General features: G+C 32.5%; 2 protein-coding genes across 2 annotated transcripts in view; both read left to right on the top strand.

The window, feature by feature from the left end:
• Positions 1-23073, top strand: part of LOC148276539 (WD repeat-containing protein 47-like) — a 208206-nt gene that overhangs the window by 112972 nt on the left and 72161 nt on the right. The gene's annotated exons all lie outside the window — the stretch shown is intronic.
• LOC148276540 (uncharacterized) lies at positions 10202-19075 on the top strand. The gene is made up of 3 exons (XM_088234121.1): positions 10202-10539; positions 18441-18696; positions 19025-19075. Exons 1-3 carry the CDS (start codon positions 10313-10315, stop codon positions 19073-19075), a joined length of 534 nt encoding a protein of 177 aa, XP_088090247.1. The 5' UTR covers positions 10202-10312.

Raw genomic sequence — 23073 nt, 5'->3', positions numbered from 1 at the left:
CCATGATATCTTAAGCTCCTATGTTAATTCTTATTTATTTTTTTACTTACTTATAAATCGTACAAAAAATAAAAATTTGTACTTCCAGGAGTTTATGCACATACATCTCATTTCGGAATATCTATATATATATTAATATTAAGAATGTAAGATTGTAGTAAATGGAGATAGTTTGAAACAGGTCGAAGAATTTGTATATCTGGGTAGTATGTTTACTAGAGATGAAATATAGACAAGGATATTGAAAGGAGGGTTAGTGCCGGTAACAGAGTTAATGGTGCCTTAAAGTCTGTCGTAGCAAATAAGTGTCTATCGCAAGAGGCTAAATTAGCAGTTCATAATGGAGTTCTGGTACCAACCCTAATGTATGGAAGCGAAGCATGGAGTTGGAAAAAAAGGGACGAAAGTAGACTGAATGCTGTTGAAATGCGATCCCTCAGGCGAATGTGCGGAAAAACAATGTATGATAGGTGCCCTAATGTCGAAATTAGAGCAGAATGCAAGGCTGAGTTAAGCATTATCGACAAAATTAAGAAAGGTCTTTTGCGATGGTTCGGTCATGTGGAGCGAATGAATGATGAAAGAACGGCTAAAAAGATTTATGATGCGAATGTGTCTGGTTGTAGAAGTCGAGGAAGGCCGAGAAAGACATGGCATGTATCAAGTACAACAAATTCTTGAAAGTGGTCATGTGAAAAGTCGGAATAATCGACGTGCGTGCATGAGAAGATGTATGAATGTGAAGGAAGCAAAGGAAGTGTGCCAGGACAGAATGGTGTGGCGTTCTATCCTCTCTGCCTACCCATCCGGGGAAATGGCGTGATGGTTAGTAAGTTATATATATATTTAAATCTATAAATAGGGCTCACATAAACATATTCTAATGCTTGCTCTAATAATAACAATGTACCTACATATATTTAACAATGTTTTGAGTATGTCCAAATGTTTGCAGACAGGGAGTTATTTAGGTCTAAATTTGTTGCAACGGAGAGGAAAAGCATTTTTGAAAAGGGAATATGGAAGTCTAGGCATTTACAGGCCTTTGACCTGTCGTTGGCTGGTTTAAGTGGCCACTTTACACACTGTAACCTTCACCATTCATCCTATGTTTAAACATCCACATTTCCTCAATTCTTCCAACTGTTGACTTTTGTGAAGTAAAAGAGCTGAAACCTTTATCATGTAGGTGTGATTCATCCGGCTGAACCAATTTACCTACTAGGCAACGCGTGAAAACAATTTTCCTATTATTACCTTTTCAAAAATGTTTTCCCTCTTTGTTGCAACAAATTTCGATTCATATATTTAATTTATAAGTTGTTTAACACATATTTCTTAACCTTTCGTTTTAATTTTGTTTTTTTTCTTCGTAAATGTTTTTCCCATATTTTAATATTTTTTTTACTTGAACTGTTTTTTTTTATATAGGTAACACGAAAGTAATACAATACATAACACTAAAATAATATATTTTTTTAAACAGCAATACGTTTAATTAAAATAGCAAACATAAATGTCAACATTTACTTATTATAAAAATATAACGTAGAGGCAAAACAAACGCTCGTAAAAAAATATCGCCTTACACGTGCCACTATTTTTTTTTTCAAATTTATTCAAATTTCCTCAAGTACCTACATTTTCCGTCTATTTTAATGTCGTTTGGTCGTGGTAATATTTTTATTTGTGTGTTGTATTTATTTATTCATACAAATATATATATTACACAAAAATAATAACCTATCCCTAACACTATGAGGCCAAAAGCCCTGTGTGGGAGTTGGAATACAACATCATGGAAAGTAGAAGCATTATTATTATTATTATTATTATTATGGATAACTTATATAGCGCCATTTTCGTAATAAAATACCTCAAGGGCGCTTTACATAGTGATTCTATTGTTAAATTAATTTAATTGAAGCTTTTAAATTTGTACTTTAATTAAAACAATTTATTTTGTTGTCACATGCTACGGATTTGTTCAAATGATTTAGAGAACAAGTGGGTTTTAAGTTTTTTCCGAAACATCACTTCACTTTCTATTGAACAATACCAAAAATAAAAACAAAAAACTATTCCACAAACACATATTTCAATAAACATCTGGACAACACGATTAAGAGTATATAAATCTATGCAATCTCTCAGCAGTCTCCTGCAATGGTCTCTTCCAACAAACAACAACAACAAACCATCACGCCGTTTCCCCGTAAGGGTAGGCAGAGAGGATAGAACGCCACAACACTCTATCTTTGCATACAGATCTCGCTTCCTCTACATTCATACATCTTCTCATGCACGCGCGCCGATTATTCCGACTTTTGACATGTCCATCTTTAAGTATTTGTTGGATTTGGTCATGCCATGTCTTTCTCGGTCTTCCTCTATTTCTGCATCCATCAACATTCGCATTGTAAATATTCTTAGCCGTTCTCTCGCTGTCCATTCGTTCTACATGTCCAAACCAGCGCAGAGCTCCTTTCTTGATTTTGTCGATAATGCTTGTCTCAGCCTTACATAATGTACGGATCTCAACATTTGTGCATCTATCGTACATAGTTTTACCACACATTCGCCTGAGAGATCGCATTTCGACAGCATTCAGCTTACTTTCATCCCTGTTTTTCCAAGTCCATACTTCGCTCCCATACATCAGGGATGGGACCAGGACTCCGTTGTGAACTGCCAATTTTGCCTCTTGTGACAACCATTTATTTGCCAAGGTCGATTTAAGTGCACCGTTCACTCTGTTCCCGGCACTCACCCTCCTTTCAATATCTTTCTCAGTCATTCCATCCCTAGTGAACATACTTCCCAGATACACAAATTCCTCTACTTGTTTTAGTATAACTCCATTCACAGTGATTTCACATTTAGTCATACTTTCATTTCTTTCAAAAACCATCACATTCGATTTATCGACATTCATCAGCAAATCGCTTCTCTTGCATACATCGTAGACCTTTGTTGCCAAGAATTGCAGTTCCTCTTTGTTATTAGCAAGGAGTACAGCATCGTCAGCATACAAAAGACAATTGACTTTTAAATCACCCATTTTTGCTCCCATTCTTAAGCCTTTCAGTTCTTTCATGCAGTTATCGATATACACGTTGAACAGCCATGGTGACATAACACATCCCTGCTTCACTCCTTTATGAATGTCAAACCACGATGTGTATGATCCATTTACCCTAACACATGCTGTGCTGTCTTTATACAGAGAAGCAATAGCACGTGTTAGATTTACGCTTACTCCGTACTCCGATAACACCTTCCATAATTTTTCTCTGTCAACTCTATCAAACGCTTTTTGCAGATCGACAAATGCGCAGAAAAGCTTTTGGTTTTTAGCAAGAAATTTTTCTGTCATGTTTCGTAAAGCAAATATCTTCCCTTAGACAAAATCCAAACTTGTATTCTCCTGTTATTTATTTATTCGTGACTTCTATACTATTAGTATTTTATTTTTAGTTCTATGCCAGCAAAGCCCTGTAAAATGCCTGCACTAATCTAAAGTGTTCTCAATCTCAGTTGTAATTTGTTATTTTAGTGGGTACTTTGAATGTATTAACCCGTTGTTTTTAGTTTAAAAATTCTAACCCTTATTTTGACAAACATTTTTATATCAGTACTAAGCGAAGTGTTTGCTGGTTTCGAAATCGTTTTGTTTAAAGTTCCTTGTTTTTTATTATCACTGAAACCACTGTTTAATTCAATAAAAATCAAAATACTCGTCTCGTATTACGACGTAATTATTTTAAATATTCAATATCAATAAAATTCCGGGTTCACTCAGAATAATTCTTCCGTTAATGTGAAAACTATGCAATTAAATTTATTTCGATTTTATGAAAAATATTTATTAAATCTATGTCCTAATGCTAATTTCATATCTCTTACGTCATTGTGGGATTTTATTGGGCTATATGTTCATACAAAAAATGGGTTTATTGATTTATAAACATTCCGTGATACCTCAGGTACGTTATTACTATCTCCGTTTTTGGAATGCAAGGTTTCTGATATCTATGTATGGGTATTTGTGCTCCTTTGCGGTAGAAAGGCCTCACCTGATCAATACTTAATGAAGACATAACTTCTTAAGGGATCCTAACATATGTATAAGTTGTAAACATAAATTGTGTCCGTTTTTTTTCCAAAATCAAGAATATCAACTTTGTTCAATTAAAATTGTAAAGGTTACACGTAATTCCAAAGAAAATTTTCTACCCTACAAAATATTGTGTTTGCTTTTACGGTACACATTTTTTGAAATATTTTTTATAACCCTATAAAATTGAATGTCAAGGAGATGAAAGTGAGCATTTTCAACGCCTTGTTTTTTTCGAATTCAATCGAGGAAATAAAGCTGCCAAAACTGCTCGCGATATTTGCATAGTATACGGTGAAGATGCTATGAATGTAAGGACAGCTATCGATGGTTTTTGCGTTTCAAAGACGGTAGGACGATTTAAGATGGCGGAATACAGTCGTGTGACTACAATTCATCTGCTCAGACAATTCGACGGCGGTTCGAAGGGGATCTTCATAAATAATCATGTTTAAGAGGTCCTTGTCGAAGTCCACTGGTCGTCCGGAACGCTCCATGTCCTTGAGGTCATAATTACCGTCTATGAGACGCAGAAACCATCGACGAGCTGTCCTTTCATTCATAGCAACTGTAGATAAATACTCTTCATTCTTTAATTTGGTTCAGTCCAAACTTTAAAAAAGGCTAGGTAATGTAAAGGCCGCAAAACTGGTATTCCTCTTTAAATGTGTCAACTAACTCCCTGGGCCACATGTACCGATTTAAATTGGGTTTGGGAGGCATTGGTCATAGATGCTCATGAAAATTACTCGTCTTCTGGTGATATTCCATTAGTCAACTTGATAAGAGATTGATTTATATTTAATATTTTGCCATTTTTTTCTGTTTTATAAATATTACATATAAATTCACTAACTAATTAAAATGTATTTTAAACGTCTGTTTACCTATTCATACAAAATAAATATCACTTTTTTAAATATATCGGATAATTGTGATAGTAAAAATACGTGTATAGTTTTATTCAACTTTTATTTATAATTTTTTCCAATTGCCGGGTTTCGTCGTGACCGACATCGTCAGACTGGTGGGAGACTAAACAAAGTTCTATGTTATGCAGAAGTGCAAGCACGGGTTGTAAATCATGATTTTATATAATTATGTGAAAAAAAGAGTTTAAGAGGAAAGTAATAACAATAGTAAGAATTTAAGCCATGTCCCCGGGCCCGGGGGTAGTTAAGTGATTCTCTGAAAGCGAAATTCTCGGCTGTTAATTCAATTCTTTTAAGTGGTTTATTTCGAAAATTTCAAGTTTATCTAATTTTTTACCCTTTTTCATTCTTTTCAATTCAATTCAATTACTTTATTTTAAATAAAACATTTACATTACAAACATTTATTCGATACGTACATATTATAAAAAAGAAAAAAATACATGAAAGTGACTCATGTCAAAGTAGTAGGAGAATCCTGCTCCGGAAAACCCTTTGGATACATGGAACAGATCAATATCCAGAGCGAAGTTTTTCAGCATGGCGGTAGCCCTACCAACAGACATAACCATAGGCAGGTTGGTCCTATATTGGAATATGAAACAATCTATGCTGACGCTGTCTTGGGTAATTATCAGGAACATACAAACCAATGCTCATCATAATCATTATCTCAGAGTTATCGATCATACCGCGCAAAAATTTATAAAAATGTGTAGTCAAATACACATTCCTTCTAGTCTCTAAATTGTTGTAGCCAAGCATACCTTGGAGAAACTCTGTCGGGTAGTGCCGAGGATAATACCCTTGCACTTGTATATGACATTTGTTTAGTCTCCCACCAGTCGGACGATGTCGGTCATGACAAAACCCGGTCACTGATAAAAATTATAAATAAAAGTGGAATAAAACTATATACGTTTTTTTATTATTACAATATATTTAAAATGCCTTATGATAAAAAATAAACGGGAATTTCTAGTTTCAAATGCCCGCGTTGCACCAATCGGTATTCTGTGGCATGTGGCATGTGGCCATGTTGACAGCACTGTTTTTGACAATCTGTCAAAGTTTGACGGCGACCGGATGCTCAGTATTCTGTCAGCGTCTGTTTGAGTGAGTCGTGAAATTGCTCTGCGGCGATTTTTACAATGGATAATCTGGATTTGGGTCCCGAGAACTGCCATTAGATGGTCACCCCACCAAATCAGTAGTCTATTTGAACTCGGAATTATTGTTGCATGTCTGCTATTTATATTTTATGTTTATATCCAGACAGTGTTATTTATTATATTATATTTATTTATTATATACTAGAACATAATATAAAAATAATGTAAATGAATGCCTCGACACGGATTATGCTCAGTGAGGTGTTCATATAAAAAATAACAAATATAAAGTTATATGTGAAATAAAAAAATTGGCGCGAGCGGGCCTCAAATTTTGTGTTGCTAATAAAATTTCGTGTGCCGAATCATTGTAAATATTAAATAATGCTTTTGGAGAATCGTGTATGTCGAAAACACGGGCATACGAATGGTATAAGAGGTTTAAAGATGTTCGTGAATGCTTAGATGATGATAAACATACTGGACGTCCGCAACGTCAAGTACCGAAAAAAACATCAAATCGGCATAGCGAATCGTGTTGAAAAATCTATTTGTACCAATCCGAGAGCTTGCTGTGTTATTGAGAATCTCATCATTGAGATGTTTTGGGGATGAAACGCGTCACTGCCCTTGTCCCAAAAACACTGAAGGAATGTGGAAGGATAATTCGTAGATTTTACACCACGATAAAACGCCGCATCATACAGCGGTGATTGTTTCGGAGTTTTTGGCCAAAAATTCGACTAATCGCATCAGCCAAGCGCCGTTTTCTCCAGACCAGGCCCCGTCTGACTTTTTTCTTATCCCAAGACTAAAATTGCCATTCAGAGGAACGCGATTTGAGACGATTGATGCCATAAAAGAGAATTCGCTCCGAGAGCTAAAGGCCATACCTATGCAGGCCTATTAAAAAGTGCATGGACAAGTGTATTAAGCGTTGGCATCAATGTATCGTCGCAAATGGCGAGTATTTTAAAGGGGATAATAATAAAAAATACTGAAAATATATTTTTTTCTTTTTTTGCCAAATTCCCGTTTTTTTTTTAATGATAAGGTACGTATTTTTATTATTGTAATTAAAATGCAGTTTCACGAAGAAATGTCAGTAGAGAAACTCGATATACATATCGGATATTTTTTTATATCATTATATTTTCGAACCCTGTTTCTATGTGATTTCTGTGTATTCTTTCGTGCTGTTTTTTTCCATTGATTGGTGAAAACAAATAATAAAAAATCAATTCAAGGTTTTATAAACATTTTTGTCTAAATAACACGTGACTTTATTTCTATTGAAGATTTATGCGTCAATACATTAGAATTTCTTTACTTTGTGGAGATATTTATTTAATCGGTTGTATGTACGATGTTGATTCCTAACGCGTCAACCGGTTTTGAGACATGTTATTTTTTTCTCAATTATCCCATCAAGTTGTCCTCTCACAATAAATATTTAAGTTGTTTATCAAAAAATTGAATTTTATGGCAACGCAACATCTAGTAGAAACATAAATATATTTAATAAAATAACTTTCCTCCATATTTTGGACGAATAGAGTTTATCGACTATTATAACTCATTTCCATTTTCTTTCTTCAATAATTTGGGATTGAACTGCGCCTTCTAATATTCTTTTACCTGTTTTCGAGTACTTCGTTCACGTTATAAGGCAAACGGATAAAAAAAATGTGACGCAGTGACGTTACACCAAAAAAAACTGATCGTAAGCGCAATTTTGTTCAAAATGGCGTCATGAGCAGAGGTCGTTCAAGGCCCGCAAACTTAGGGTCTTATTAAAGACAACATCCACCGATCTTGTTAAATTTTGAAACATCATAACCTTTTTTTATCAAATAAGTCATTTTCGGATACTACTGAACGGATCTTAACCTGTTTTTTAGTCTTGTATCGTGCTCTTATACAAATCTACCGGTATTAGTTATAACTTTGAAAAGCAAAAATTAATACGCCCTATTCGTTTTTTACCTAAAATGACCGTATTTTGCCAAAAAATTGTAAATTGCCTAAAATACCGATGGTAATTTTACCATTTTACATCTCTACAAACGACTAAGACATATAATTCATATCTTAACTCTGAAGATTAATTACCTTTCTACGCAAATTAAACGTAGCGATCATGATAACAACGCAGCGTATCAATTTATTAACAGAGGCATGTGCTCCACTCAGTATGGAAAATGGTAAGAGTTTACTCGAACAATCGTCGGTACCTGTCCAATTTTAGATTAAAATGAAACGGCGTACCGCAAAAACCGGACTTGCTTCGTTAATATTTATTTTATTTGATTTATGTTCCGCTCTGCGTAAATTATAAATTATCTTAAAAATGAATATGTATTTGTTTCAGCTAAAATATTTTGCATTCACGATGAAATAGTTTTGGAATCACCATCAAATCAACTGTGTACCTCAAGTGGAGCTCAGATTTTAAGACTGTTATTATATTCTTCGCGTAATTTGTGGTTGTGGTCCCGTGGGTACTGTTGCGGACCCCGGAGTAGGAGGTCCGAGGTTCGAATCCTGCCCTACCCCAACTTTTTTCCCATTTTCTAAAACGGTTATTTACTACTAAATGAAAATGGTCCCAAAATTAAAATATTTGTTTTAATCTTATCATAAAAACGTAAGTATTTATATTTTTTTATTATGCAATGTATTTGCATTAGTGCATTTACAATGTGCATATTTTTTTTAATGTTCATCAAGGGACATAAATGGTTCGTACATTTGCTTTCATAGATCATTCAATTTTACGGTAAATAGATGAATCATTATGACAATAAATTGTTTGATTACTTGTTGCTTTAGAATCACAAGAAAATTCACTAAAATATAATTATAATATTTATATAAATCGTGTGTACCACCTGCCAGGGGCAAATCGTCCATATAAGCGTATATATTAGACTCTTTTTTTTTTCATAGAGTGATTACTCAATAAAATATACACATTATTACACTATTAATACATTATAAAGAAAACAAAGTATTAAAATATATATTTGCCCCGATAAACTATTCAATAATAGTTTGTTATCGGGTGCTCAGACATAAGTTTTAATTAATAATCAAATAAAAATAGTACAGACATAATACTGTATATGTATAAAATAATAAACATGAAAAATAGAATAAAGATTTTTTTTGTTTTTTAAAGTAAGAAAATAGAGTAAAATAATACAATCAGAATCAAAGAATAGCAATTTACTTGAATATATTTTAAATATAAGAAAAAAATTAAACACAAAATATAAGATAAATAATAAAACAAAATAGATCGAAAATTTCAATTCATATCTACAGAAAAAATAAAAATAATTAGAAAATTTACCTATTAAATTTAAGATCTAAAAAATGTAAATAAAATAAGAAAGACACAAAAGAAAATGTTAACCTAAGAAAATAACAAAAATGTATTCAAAGAGAGATAAAAAAAAGATGTTTTACATAAATAATAATTATTTTGTTTTAGAGAACTTTAAAAAAAATATATAATTATCTTACATTTGTGTCATGATTATAATTTTTGCGATCTGGCAACATTACGCGGCGACTTCACGCATGCGTGCGGCAAAAGTAAGGCAAATTACAAGGATTTTCGGACACAGACCGATGTATTCAAATATGATTGTGCGCCCCTTCTGGACTATTTTTAATTCTATGGATGTTGAGTAGTGTACGAGTATTTTTTCAATGTGTGCATACATAATATAGTAATTCAGAACCTGATACCGTATTGTCGGTGACAACAATACGTACAAGCTGAGGAGATGATCCGAGCACGAGGCGACATCTGCGCTTCGTCCTTGGCGCTCCAAAACACCCAACACCTTGAGCCAACCACCGAGCGAACCAGTACCTTCGCTGAATCCTGCCAGAGTAGTCGTGTCGCCACCCACTCTGTACGTCTACACAGGTGACTAATCGGACAGACGATTAACGCTCTCTCGATCATAATACATGACATCACTTTTGCAATCACAAACTGCCGATTGTTACCCCTAGATTTGCATCCGCGCATCAGTGACTACAAAGAGTTTGAATGAGAAGCACGTTTATTTTTTTTAAATTTTGAAGACGCGTCATAATAGACCCAGTGTAAATTTTCATCCTTTTCGTTTTCAAATATGACGACCAACCCTATCGTTAAGAGACTGGACCAGATGTTTAAGAGATCCAGCGTTGTGTTTGTTGAAACTATCCCCGATGGAGCGTGTGACGTGCACGGGGCGAAGGCTCTTCATAACGGGAACCGCAGCCCTATAAACGGCGCGAGAAGGGCCTCTCTAGCGCCCAACATGCTGGTACCTTCTGCCTCGAGACCGCGTCGCGCCTCGTTACCCCCCCCCAACAGGTAGAGAGAAAATTCATTTAAATCATCTCATTTTTAATTGATTAAAATCGCAACTTTTCTGAATCAAAAGAAACTGTGATTAGTCCGTTACGATGGAATGGTTTGATGCCTGACACGTTAACCCAGTTAAGCTTTGCGAAATTTAAAATAAATGCTAATCGAGCTTTATAACAATATGTGTTCGAATACTTTGGATAATCGCTACCGTGACGTCAATATTTATGATTTCTAGGCTAGGCTTCGGTGTGTCACGGCATTCAAAATAGTTTATTGAGTGACCCAATCACAAAAGATAATACTTTCATATGAAAGTCAATATCGACTGTTGTTAAATTTGTTTTTTTTTTCTATTTCTTTTTATTGTTGATTCATTTCTAGTTACGTAAAATCTGTTGAATTACCCAGCGCATTTTCAGGATCTAATTATGACTAGTAAGATTACCTTTGATTATTTGTCTTTTCAAGGTACATCTTTATCTCAGATTTAACGATTTTTATTTAATTGATATTGGTCTTTTAATCATTTGAGTATTTGCTATATTGACGACACCATGTGAAAGATTGTGAAAATCTTCATTGTTTTATATTATAAAAATGTTTTTAAATTCATAATTTCCATATTGATGTTTTGCCACATGTTAACTGCTTTATTTAACATACTAATACATAAATAAAACCAATTCATTGCAGCGTTTTAATCTTTATTAAAACAATTAACAATGATTTCGTATTGTCTGCTGTTTTATATAATATTAACGTTCTATGAGCTCTAAACAATCTCCGTGAGTTAATTAGTAATGTGAAATACGCTATAATATTAACTAATTAACATGCAATAGCGTGAATTAACAACGACATAGCATCTTGTGATATTGAACAATACATTTACGATGACGGTTCTCTAAGCTTCGAAGTGTAAAACTATTAAATGACACTAATATTTAAAAATATATATATATATATATATATATTAATGGTCAATTATATATATGTATATTAAGTCTTCTTTGTTAATTCTCACATGTAAAAATATTTTTTTAAAAGTATATTGTTAAGTGTCCTCAGCACGGGTAACCTCAATGAAGTCGCATTATTTTTATTATTAATCTTTGTTTATTTGGATTTTTTTAAAATAAATATTTAGAAAATTACCATGTACTAAATTCACTTGTTATTACTTTTAAAAATTTGGATTCTCTTACTAAATATCCCATTTTTGGTCAAATGATGATTTATTTTTAAAAATATATCCGTCAAATAAATCTTCGATTGTCCATTAATTTAAACAAAGATCTTAAACATTGTGTCCATTGTCACAAAGAATTCTGATACAGACGTTGACACCCATGCACTGAAAAAAAAACAAAATATGAACTTTTTAAAATTAAATCTTAAAATACTGTTTTAACGCTTAAGTTTTAACCACAGTTCCCAAAATGTAATCTTATTTTTGGTAACTATTAACAGCTTTTGTTTCTACTACTACTATTACTACGTGTTCTTAAAATAAATCTAAACAATGCTGGTATTAACAAAGCTTACATTAAATCGTTGTTTTTTTTTTAAATCCTTTATTCGTGCTACTCGTATATGCACTTAACTTTTACGCTTTAATTTTCATTAAATCAATGCTGAATGAATTGTACTAAATAAATGCAAAACGTCGATAATATAATTTGAACGTAAACATTGTAAAAACGTTTGATAGAAAACGTCTATGAAATAACTAAAATATATGTATATATATATATATATATTGGGTGTTCTTTAAACCCTGTCACATCCGAAACCACGATGATCAGTATGAGCAAGAAGACATATTGGCACATTAAATAAATTTTTTGAACGACTAAAATCTTTAAAAATAAAAGATAAATAAAAAACAAATGGTTGCTTACTCCTGTAGGGGAGAAACGAAGAGGGGGAGGGGGAGCCTGATACACTGTCAACCGCACAGCCGCGCCCCCCTCGCTTCTCCCCTGCAGAAGTAAGCAACCATTTGTTTTTTTTTCTAAATACTTTTTAAATATGCTCGTGGTTTCAGATGTGACAGGGTTTAAAGAACACCCTGTATATGTGTATAGAAAATTAAACTATCAGGATACCACATTATTTGACTCCGTAGATTATGAAGACATCACATACGAATAATTTTGGTCAGGCTATTTTTTAAAATAAAATTAAAGTTTTAACGTGATGAGATGAAATCAAATATAATCTCGGAAACTTGATCGAGCAACGTGATTCAGCAATTTAAAATCGATCTAAATAGAGCATCGCTAGTTGGCGCTACATTTGATTAAATTTTCTCAACACGGTTGTAAAGTTCTCGGTTCTCGGTACACAAAATGGTTACTAAAATATAACATATCAGAGTGCAAATAACAGCGTGCATACTTTCTCTGATTACCAATTCAGGTAATGGTTCTATTATTTTCCGTAATTACAGCCGGTATCGCTAATGCCTTAATTGCATCGCTGTAAATCTTATTCTTGTATTTTTGTCAAGAGGTAAATCGCACTCCTTTCGGGAGATTTCATCTGCGCCATTTAAAGCTATTATTAAAGAAAGTTAATTGTTAAAAAGTATTTATTGGTCCGTTTAATTGTTTAATTTGAAGGGTATAAGTATATTATATTGTTAATTAAACGTAATTTTTGCTTTTGATGTGTATCCCTAGTAAATCTACACAGAGTTTGTATTCCTTTTTTTTTTTAAATATTCTCTATTCCATTTATTACAATATTTTAGTTTGTTCAAATGTTTGTAGTAGACAAAGACTGGATTCCACCCCCTGGGAGTCATTAAAATCAACAAATTACAATAGGGATTAAGAACACACTTAGTGAAGTTAAAGAGCTGAAACCTTTATTGTTGTGAAGAGATTCATCTGACTGAATTATTTCATATACTAGGCAACGCCTGAAAACAATTTTCCAATTTTTTGGACACATATTTGGACAAACTCAAATATTATAATAAAACCAACTGGTCCAAGAAGAAGTTTAAAAATTTGAAAATTGTTTTCAGGCGTTGCCTAGTATGTGAAATAATTCAGTCGGATGAATCTCTTCACAGCAATCAAGGTTTTAGCTCTTTGACTTCATTAAAATCAACAAATGTAAGAATTTAAGAAATATGCATGTTCAACAAACAGGCAAAACGGTGAATGTTGCACAGTGTGTAAAGTGGCCACTCAAACCAGCCAATGACAGGTCATAAGCCCTGTAAATGCCTAGACTTCCATATTCTTTTATTTAAGGCGTTCTCCATCCCTGTTGTAATTTTTTGATATTCCATTTATTTTCAATATTCGTGTTGATGTTTCAAAATTTTATTTATATTTTTGCATTTATCAAATTGTTTATTTTCGACACACCCTACCGCCATTACTTCGATAGATTTGGACGTTATGATATTTTCTTTTTGATGGAGGTAACATTTTTTTATAATGCAGTTTTTTCGTTTGTCAAAAAAAGTCATTTTAATTTTGAGGTTTATGAGTTGTATCGTCCCAAATCGACCTTTAAAATGTTTCGCCCGTGGCGCCAAAAGCCTTATCCTTGACCGCTTTCACGAAATCATGATCATTTTCGCTTTAGTCAAATCTTTGAATTTTTTTTTACATAATGGACATATAATTTCAATAAATTTCAATACATATAATATCTAGATTTACTTCATTGTATGCATATTACACTAGATTCGTGCTTTGTATTTTAGCCACTGTGATCATTTTATTGTTTTTTTTTTTAATGTTACACCTGGCATTTTCAATCTATATTATTTATCAAGCGATCCTCTTAAACTTTGCTACTGATTTTTTCTTTATACATTTTTTTTAAACGTATGATCGTTATGTTAAACAGTACTTTTAATGTATAATTTGATTATTATTTTCTGATATAACATACTAATTGATCGGACCCGCTTGAAGCAAATTTTTACCGGCATTATTTTTATAAAGCGTAAATTAATCTCGTTTAGTACTGGAATGACGGTCAAACACCGACACACTTTTGCTTTTCACTTACATAGAAGTAGATCGATACATTGTATTCACTTTCTTGGCTTACTAACGGACGGCTCTTAAACTGCAATGGGAAATTTTCTTAATTCGATCAAATTCGATCATAGATCAGGAGAAATTTTTAATTCGATCAATCAAACCGCGACTTTTCAGCCGTCACAAAAGAGAGAACATTTTTATGGGCTATTAATTTAATTCCGCGGTGAGCAGAATACGGGGTATTATTTTGTCAAACCGCGTTGTTAAAATTTTAATGAGACAATTAAGACTTATTATAAGTAAAGAACAGATGCTGCATTTTTAAATCACATATTAATCGTTTCAGTTTAACTTTCCCGCCATTTTATGTACCTAAGAGTCTTATCTTTATTTGTAACAATTCTCTTTGGCTAATTGTTTCTCTAATTGTTTTCAATTCCGAATCATCAATTTGTACTTTGAAACTAAAATATCTCTCTCTTGTTTTTATAGCCTTTTCTAAAAAGTCGTAAATGTAAGATGCCCGAAAAGCTTCTCACGCTACGATCGCAATTACCGGTAAAGACAATCACAGTGTTTGGATGGCTCGAGCTTATCTAGGGCCACAATAGTTTTCCCTTTCAACTCATTTTAGTGTGAAAATGGTGTAATTTCGTTTGTTATGGAAGTTAATCGTATTTTACAAAATTAGTTGCAGCGAATCGTAAATTGACTCAAATTTAACGGATTTCAAGTTTGTTATGCTTATTAAATTACCCTTAAAATGCAATAATGTGTGTATTCATTTACATGGATGATTCATATTTATCAAATTATGATTTTTCTCTATTCTAATGGGTTTTGGTCCTAAAAGTGTATTAATTCATTTCTTGCTTTTCTTATTATTTTTCGTGTTGAAATTAATTTTTAAATTTTTTATTTTATTTATTAAATCATACAATTTTTTTTTGTACTCCCAGGAGTTACAACAAACTCATTTTGGGACAGAAAAATATTTACATATAGGTATGGTAACAATAATAATATAGTAACAAATAGTAATAACGTAACAAGTAATAATATGTACATAAAAACTGAAATAAGATAGCAAGCAAATATATCCGCTTGCTATCCTTTAAACAATCCATAATAAAAAATATTAAAAAAAATATATTTTTACATATTGCAAGAAAGAAATATTTAAGGGAAAAAAAAATATAAAAATTTTAATCAGCGATGTACCTTAACTTGTATTTATAAATCTCTTTTATAAATCTTAATATGTGATTTTAAAAAAAAACACTTGAAATTATAAGATAATTTATGTTAGTATTTTTCTTTGGTCAAGAAGCATTATTTCTGTCAGATAATAAAATAGACACTTAAATGACTCGCTTTATGTTTGGTTACGCTAGGAATTGTTCATTAATTATTCGAAGTCAATAGCTGTTTCATGCCAAACTAGTGAAGTTGTCCCATTTAATATTATGCTTTTGGTATGGACTCAACCGAGTTCCAGGTATCAACATCTCTACTCTATGAACTAGTTGCTAGACACCAACTTGTTTCTCTACCTAGTTCGACCATCCGACTTTAGCGGATGTGTTCGATTCATATAACTATACTTTAAATGCTCCATTATTTGCAATTCGAAATCTCTGTAATGGAGTATTAACTAACCAAAAGATTGATTATTTTTTAATTGAATCTTCCCGTAAATGTTTTATTTTATTTTATGCGTTTTCAAAACTAGATTACACGTGTATCTAGTGCTAACATAATCTTGAGTGTTTTTTAATTGAATATAGTCGGCCCAACAATTACAAATCTATCGACCGATCTATCAGTGGCACAGTTAAAACCTTTTACTCATCAATAATCTTTATAGAAAATCACTCATTTGTTTATTAATCGTATACTTTATTGTAGTTTGAGATTAAAGTTACTATTGTTAACCGTTTTCATTTAATGTATAGGTCTTTGATGGCTAGATTTTTGACCAATTTATTTTATTTCTTTATAACGCTATTATTTTAAAACAGAATATTTCGATTCGTAAAAGTTTAGCTATTAAATGCTCAGTTAGCTATAAACTTTTCACGATTGTAAAATACATATCGTTTTTATTGCGCTGCTTATTGTTATTATTGAAATGTGCTTTTGAAGCGTGTTTAAATCGTTAGCCTTTTTTTGTTTTGTTTATAAATCAATTCAATAATATTATGGTTATTGATCTTGACTTTGAGTCTTCTGTCATAAAAAGAAACTGGATGTATCACTTCACCCACAAGAGTAAGTACGACGAAGGCGTTTAACTTGATTGTGCGCATAAACCCACGTATTCCTCGTCAGTGTAATAATGAAAACGATTGTTTCATATCCACTTTTATAAACTATCCTTAATACGACTAGCATGGAACGGGAAATTAGTTGAATTTTGATAAAAACAAGAAAGGAATTGAACAATAAAATTACCAATTTGGATGTGAAATCACAAATCCCTAATTTGAATCAAGAAAATTTTACAATCTGCTAAATCTTGGACATTGGAACAATAGAAATCTAATTGCTTTATTTTGTTCTGTATACACTGATTGTTAATCCTTTCATTTATACCTCATTAGGTTCGCATTATTATCTTGTCTATTCCCCTTTTCAATTAGTCGTCCACCTCCACAGTGTAGTTGTTAGCGTATTGCGCTCTTGCGAATGAGATGCTGTTTTCGGTTTAAGACATTAACTATCAGTTTCAGTGCCGCAATACGGCGTTTTTAAGCAAATCTAGGTACAAAAAATTTCTTGCAATACAAAAAAATCTCAATTCTTATAATATTGAGAAGGTGGCTAGCAAAAACAATTTGACATGTAAACTTGCAAGAAAATATGTATGCATAGCAGTTTCGCTAGGTACAAAAATACCTGTTCTAAAGCTAGATAACGAGTATATATTATATTAATATAAATTAATAAAACGATAAAAAATAAAAAAATTAACTCTTCCCTGCAATATTTAATATATATGATGCGACTTGGAAAAAAAATTATATGCTCCGTCATGGCACAATTAATTTAAAATCCGCCATTCTTTAAGGAAACTAGTTGATACACATTTAAGTTTAAATTTATTTAGATAAGAGTAAGAATTTAATGACTATTCTTTTCTAAATATTTTTTGCTTGTATTATAGTTGCACGTCTGAGTCGTAAATTTGTAGTTTCGTGTTATTGTTTCGTGTGTGTCAATTACAATGGCAACAAAAACGATTTGAAACGGTTTTTTTTTTAAAACTAAAAATCAGAAATTGTTTCGCCTTGTTAGGGCATTTCCAAAATAATGTGAAAACGACATTCGTTTGAAAATGATCGAACAAGACAAGACGTTTGTACCGATTCGTTGTTTTTGAAAAAAAAAAATAACCAACTTTAGTAAACTCAAATCAGTGTTTGATTTTCATATTTTAACATTAATATCGGGTTCTACAAAATAAACGCTAACTCAATAAATACATAGCTTAAAAGTTTGTAAACTCCACTGAAATGTTAGGACCTATATAATATAAGTGACATAGTAATGGTTTGCTAACATTTTTTTGCACACTTGTTTTTTATGGTTTGAACATAAAAACAAATTTCAGCACATTTTTTTTAGTTTGTTTTTTCTATGTTTCATAAAATATAGTACACACAAATAATAAAATAATGTTAGGCGTAAAGTTCAGGACATTTAACTTGCTATCATCCCAAAATAATGTATTCTTCGGAAAAATATACGATTTTGTGCGGGTTTGATTGAAAATAACGCTCTAATAAATACTCTAAAAGGTGGAATGGCTTGTTTAAAACATGGTGATTGGATAACAAAGGAAGAACGTTATTATGGATGATTTGTTAAACAACTGGGTTGTGACGTCAGACGTCGGGAGTCCATCGCCAGCCTGGCCCCGGCGCGCGAGTGCGAGCACCCCAGCGCGTTCCCCGGGCTGCTGCGCCGGCCCTCGCCGGCCGCGGTGCCGCGTGCGCGCGAGCCCCCTGCGCCTCGCGACCGGCCGCGGGAGCCGTCGGCCGCGCGCGACTGGAGTCGCGACTGCGCGCGCCTGTCCGTGGATTCGCTGGACGCGCGCCGCAACTCGTGGGACCCGGGCCGCTTCTCCAACACATGGGAGGACAAGGTACACAAATTAACCTAACAAAACAAAAAAATCACCAGTATTTTTAATGTTTCCAAATAATTGTCGGCAAGGCTGGATTTCACTCTCTAGGGAGTTATTAACATTTTATGTGAGAAAGGTTGTTCTACCCGCGCGCCCGACTGGTGCTTATCGGCGGGAAGGGTAGAAATACCCGCTACGCCGACTCTATTTAGTTTATTTTTTTTTTGTAATTAACATCGTGTGGGCAGTCGTAAGTTTTATATGTGTATCGTACACATGTATTACTTGTAGGGAATTTGGCGTTGTTCCGAAAGACTTGCATAAAATAAACCAATAATATTTCCAGTTGTCTACATTCGGGGTCCTACAACTCCTACACATACAGGATGTTCTTTAAACCTTGTCACATCCGAAACCACGATGATCAGTATGAGCAAGAAGACATATTGGCACATTAAAATATTCTTTTAGAACGAATATTTTTTTAAAAAATAAACAAAAAAAAGCAAATGGTTGCTTACTTCTGAAGGGGAGAAACGAGGAGGGGGAAGAGGGGAGTCACTGCGCCGCGCTCCCCTCACTTCTCTCCTGCAGATGTAAGCAACCATTTTTTTGTTTTAATATTTTATTTCAAAATATTTTTTTTGTGTTAAATATTTTCTTAAATATGCTATTATGTCTTCTTGCCCATACTTATCATCGTGGTTTCGGATGTGACAGGGTTTAGAGAACACCTTGTATAACGACGAGGCATAAATTTAAAAATATAAAATTGTCACATTATAATAAGACATTTACAAGAACTATCGATCATTATTTATTACCTTATATAAAATAACTTTTTTTTTACCTTTGAAATTATGTCAGATACAAATTTAAAGATTGTTATCGACGCAGACGTGACACTACCCGCAGCCAATTCATAAGTTTATACAATCCTATTTCGTGATAGAAAATTATATTACACCATCGACAACTTTGTGATATCAGTGGCCCGGATAATATTAAATACTTATTTATTAAAATACAAATTTGTGGATTAAAGTATCACTCGTATTTTATTTATATAATAAATTATTTATTTATTCATAAAAAATATTTAAATTTATTTAATTCATTGGGTAAACAAACAGTATGTATAAAAAATGTCGACAATTTCTTTGTATATTAGCTAGTGTATGACACTTAAAATTGTTTAAACGCAAGACAATAATTCAAATTATGTCAAATATAACAAGTGTAAACAATAGATAAGAAATGAAAAAGATGTACATAATAATAACATTAATTAAATATCCTCTTATCTCAATATTTCCTATAACTTTTGACTTAAATTTACATTCATTGTCATGAAAAATATCAGCCTCAGTAAATCTATAGCTATATTGCTCGCATATTCTAGGTATTATATTGATCGTTTTAAATAGTTCGTTGACGCGTTGTCCATGTAAAACAGAAGATAAGTCGTGTCGGTCTAGATTAGGGTTGCCATATTTCGCAAGGGTCTCGTCGGAACGTTCTGGAATGGGGATATGTAGCAACAAAAAAAGACATTTTTAATGGTTTTTCAGAAATATAATAGATATGTTTTTCTTACGTGGTGCTTCAATTTATATTTACATATTTTTTCTAACTTGATATTGACGTAATACTGCAATATTGATTCTACATTACGTCTCCCTGGCAGCAGACGACATTTTTACTGGGCCAATTCTTAAACATCAATTATATTACCTTTTTCAATGTGGTTTTATGAATAGGAATGGAAATTCAATACTCGCTAAATTTCAAAAAAATGAAGAAAAAAAACTTACACAGAGCCCATCAACTTCTACTCTATCGAGGCAAGGTGAGCTTCAATGAATTTCTTTAGATACATCAATTGCTGGAAGCATTTGCAACCATATTTATACATTCGTAGTCAGTACGGCCGTAAAAGATTTATGTTGATTAACAGCGTTGTACTGTGTAAGTCAAAATCGGGACATTATAGGTTTCATCGGGACGTCGGGACAGAGGACTCAATAACGGTGACAGTCCCGATATATCGGGACGGATGGCAACCCTAGTCTAGATAACACACGGAACGGAAGTCTTTCGCGTAGATTAGGGGAATCAATTTTAGTGTTTATTAATTTGTACCAAGATAACTGGTCTAACAGTATTCTTCGATTTTAAAGAGAGATTATTATAAGGGACTGCATATTTTCAGCGTAGTTAGATTGTTAGATTGTTAAGGTTTATTCGGTAGTCGACCTGTTAAAATATTTTTTGTTGGACCCTTTCAAGTCTATTAATACTCACAAGACTCACTCACGTTTATACAGTAAGGTGACCAACTAGGAGTACAGTATTTTAGCGGGGACAAATAAATGTTTTATGAAGTTGTTTATATGTCGCTGCATTTCTAAATGGTTTTGATACCTGCATGATAAGTTCGACCAATGGTAAACCGACCAAAAATATGTATTTTATATACATACCTGCACATTATATAATAAAATGCATAAATGTGTATTTTGATTTTTTAAATATTTTTCCTCAATTTTTTTTGTTTTTTTACAATAAACATGATAATAAAACAGAGTATTAAAAAAATAAAGCATAATTACAAATCAATGAAGTACATATTAATAGAAAAATAGTAAACAATAAATCCCACAAAGGCATGGCCTGTTCGTGGGTATACAAGAAAATGTTAAAGAATTTTTGCTCCTAAAATAAATAATGGACAGTTATAATAATTTTGTATAACATAAGAAATAAAAAATAAAGTATTCTGTAAAAGATAATATGGTATTTTTTTTATAGTAATTAAAAAAGGAAATAAAAAATATTTTTAAAAAACACAAAAAAAATCCTTATTGTTAAAGGGCAGCAAAATAAATCATAGAAAAAAAGAGTTCATATCTTTAGTTTGAATCCAGGATAGTGCATGTTTTTTAAAAGAAGGAAAATTCTGAAAGTTTGGAATCAATGAAATATTATCAGTAAAAAAAGAATTAAAAATTGTTGGGCCTATAAAATATGCATGTCTCTGTGCGAGCCTTGTTTTGCAATGAGGTATTTCTAACACACGATTCCTTCTTTGACTTGATCTATTTGAATTACTTGTAAATAAATTTTGGTTCTTAAATATATATTTAAAACATTGAAAACAATATATTTGTCTTACATCTAAAAGTTTAGCTTCTTGGAACAATTGTAAAGAGGGAAAAGTTCGATTTTTGTAAAGCATTATTTTTAATATAAATTTTTGAATAGTTTCTAATGGTTTAATACGATTGTTGTAAGTTCCCCCCCATCCAATTATTCCATAGGAAAGCGATGACTGTACAAGTGCATAATATACCATTTTAATCGTATTTAACTTGGCGTAAATACTTAGTCGTTTGAACACATAGGTTAAATATCTTAGTTTATTAACAATTACTTCAAGATGATTAGTCCATTTAAGTACATACTTTAATTTGTTTATTTATTATTTACTTATTTGACAATTGTAGCCTACATTACTTTAAGGGCTGTTTAACCCACGTAATGCAGACTGTAAATATAAGTTATAAGTTTATGAATAGTAAGCAGATGGCTGCTAAATTGCCGATATGTACAGAAAAATAGATCCCTTTTATCCGCAGAAGCCGAGTTACTCTATTAATGGGTGAATTATTACTTTCATTTGTGCGGCTTCCGGGTGCGTGAACAGTGCATGAGATCTCGCTCTAGTATAATTATTGGGAACATACAAACTAATTTCTTTCAGTGTACTTTGATTATATATACTTACAGAAATCAGTTTATAAAAATTATTCTTAAGAAAAATTTGACGACGAGATTCAAGGGTGTTGTAATCCATACATTGTGGGTATGCTCAGTATTATGTTTCCACAACTGTAAAACGTATGTAGTTTACGTTCTTTTAACGACTAGATAGACCCTTTAATGCAGTTTTTACACGAGCTTTTATTCACGCTGCCATTTAAAATAAAAACATTGCGTTATAAAATATTCATAACGTCGAATGATTCCATTTAAAACTACCTATATCGAATGGACTGATTCGTTTCCACGTTTCCAGCGATTTACATGATTTTTTAGCCGTCTTTATGGTTCCACGTAATTTGTTGCGCAGTATAGTTGTTTTATGTCAAATATTTACACCAATTATTTATCCATATTTGAGCCCGCTTGAATTGAGATTTTTTTACTACTGGTTTTTTTTCGTGTGTCTGACAATTTGTATGTTAATCTTGTTTTGATAACATCTAACTACGCGACGTGAGCGCAGATGTAATTAAAAGGAGCCATTCCTTTTTAAGCTTTTGTTTCAAGTCGTATTAAAGACGAATTAAATATATGCATACATTATGTACAATAAATGGAGCTACTTATAAT

Source organism: Micrasema longulum, unplaced genomic scaffold (genome assembly GCF_059751315.1).
Source record: "Micrasema longulum isolate JH-2025_06_02 unplaced genomic scaffold, ASM5975131v1 h1tg001205l, whole genome shotgun sequence".
Taxonomy (NCBI): Eukaryota; Metazoa; Arthropoda; class Insecta; order Trichoptera; family Brachycentridae; genus Micrasema; species Micrasema longulum.
Note: the sequence above shows the minus strand (reverse complement) of the source record. Positions and strands in the feature narration are given on the sequence as shown.

What these genes read in the sequence shown, in the direction of transcription:
- LOC148276540 (XM_088234121.1), top strand. Translation starts at nt 10,313, where the DNA reads ATGACGACCAACCCTATCGTTAAGAGACTGGACCAGATGTTTAAGAGA. An exon ending in TCGTTACCCCCCCCCAACAG is followed by an intron (nt 10,540 to 18,440) that starts GTAGAGAGAAAA and finishes TTGTGACGTCAG; the next exon opens with ACGTCGGGAGTCCATCGCCA. An exon ending in CCAACACATGGGAGGACAAG is followed by an intron (nt 18,697 to 19,024) that starts GTACACAAATTA and finishes TAATATTTCCAG; the next exon opens with TTGTCTACATTCGGGGTCCT.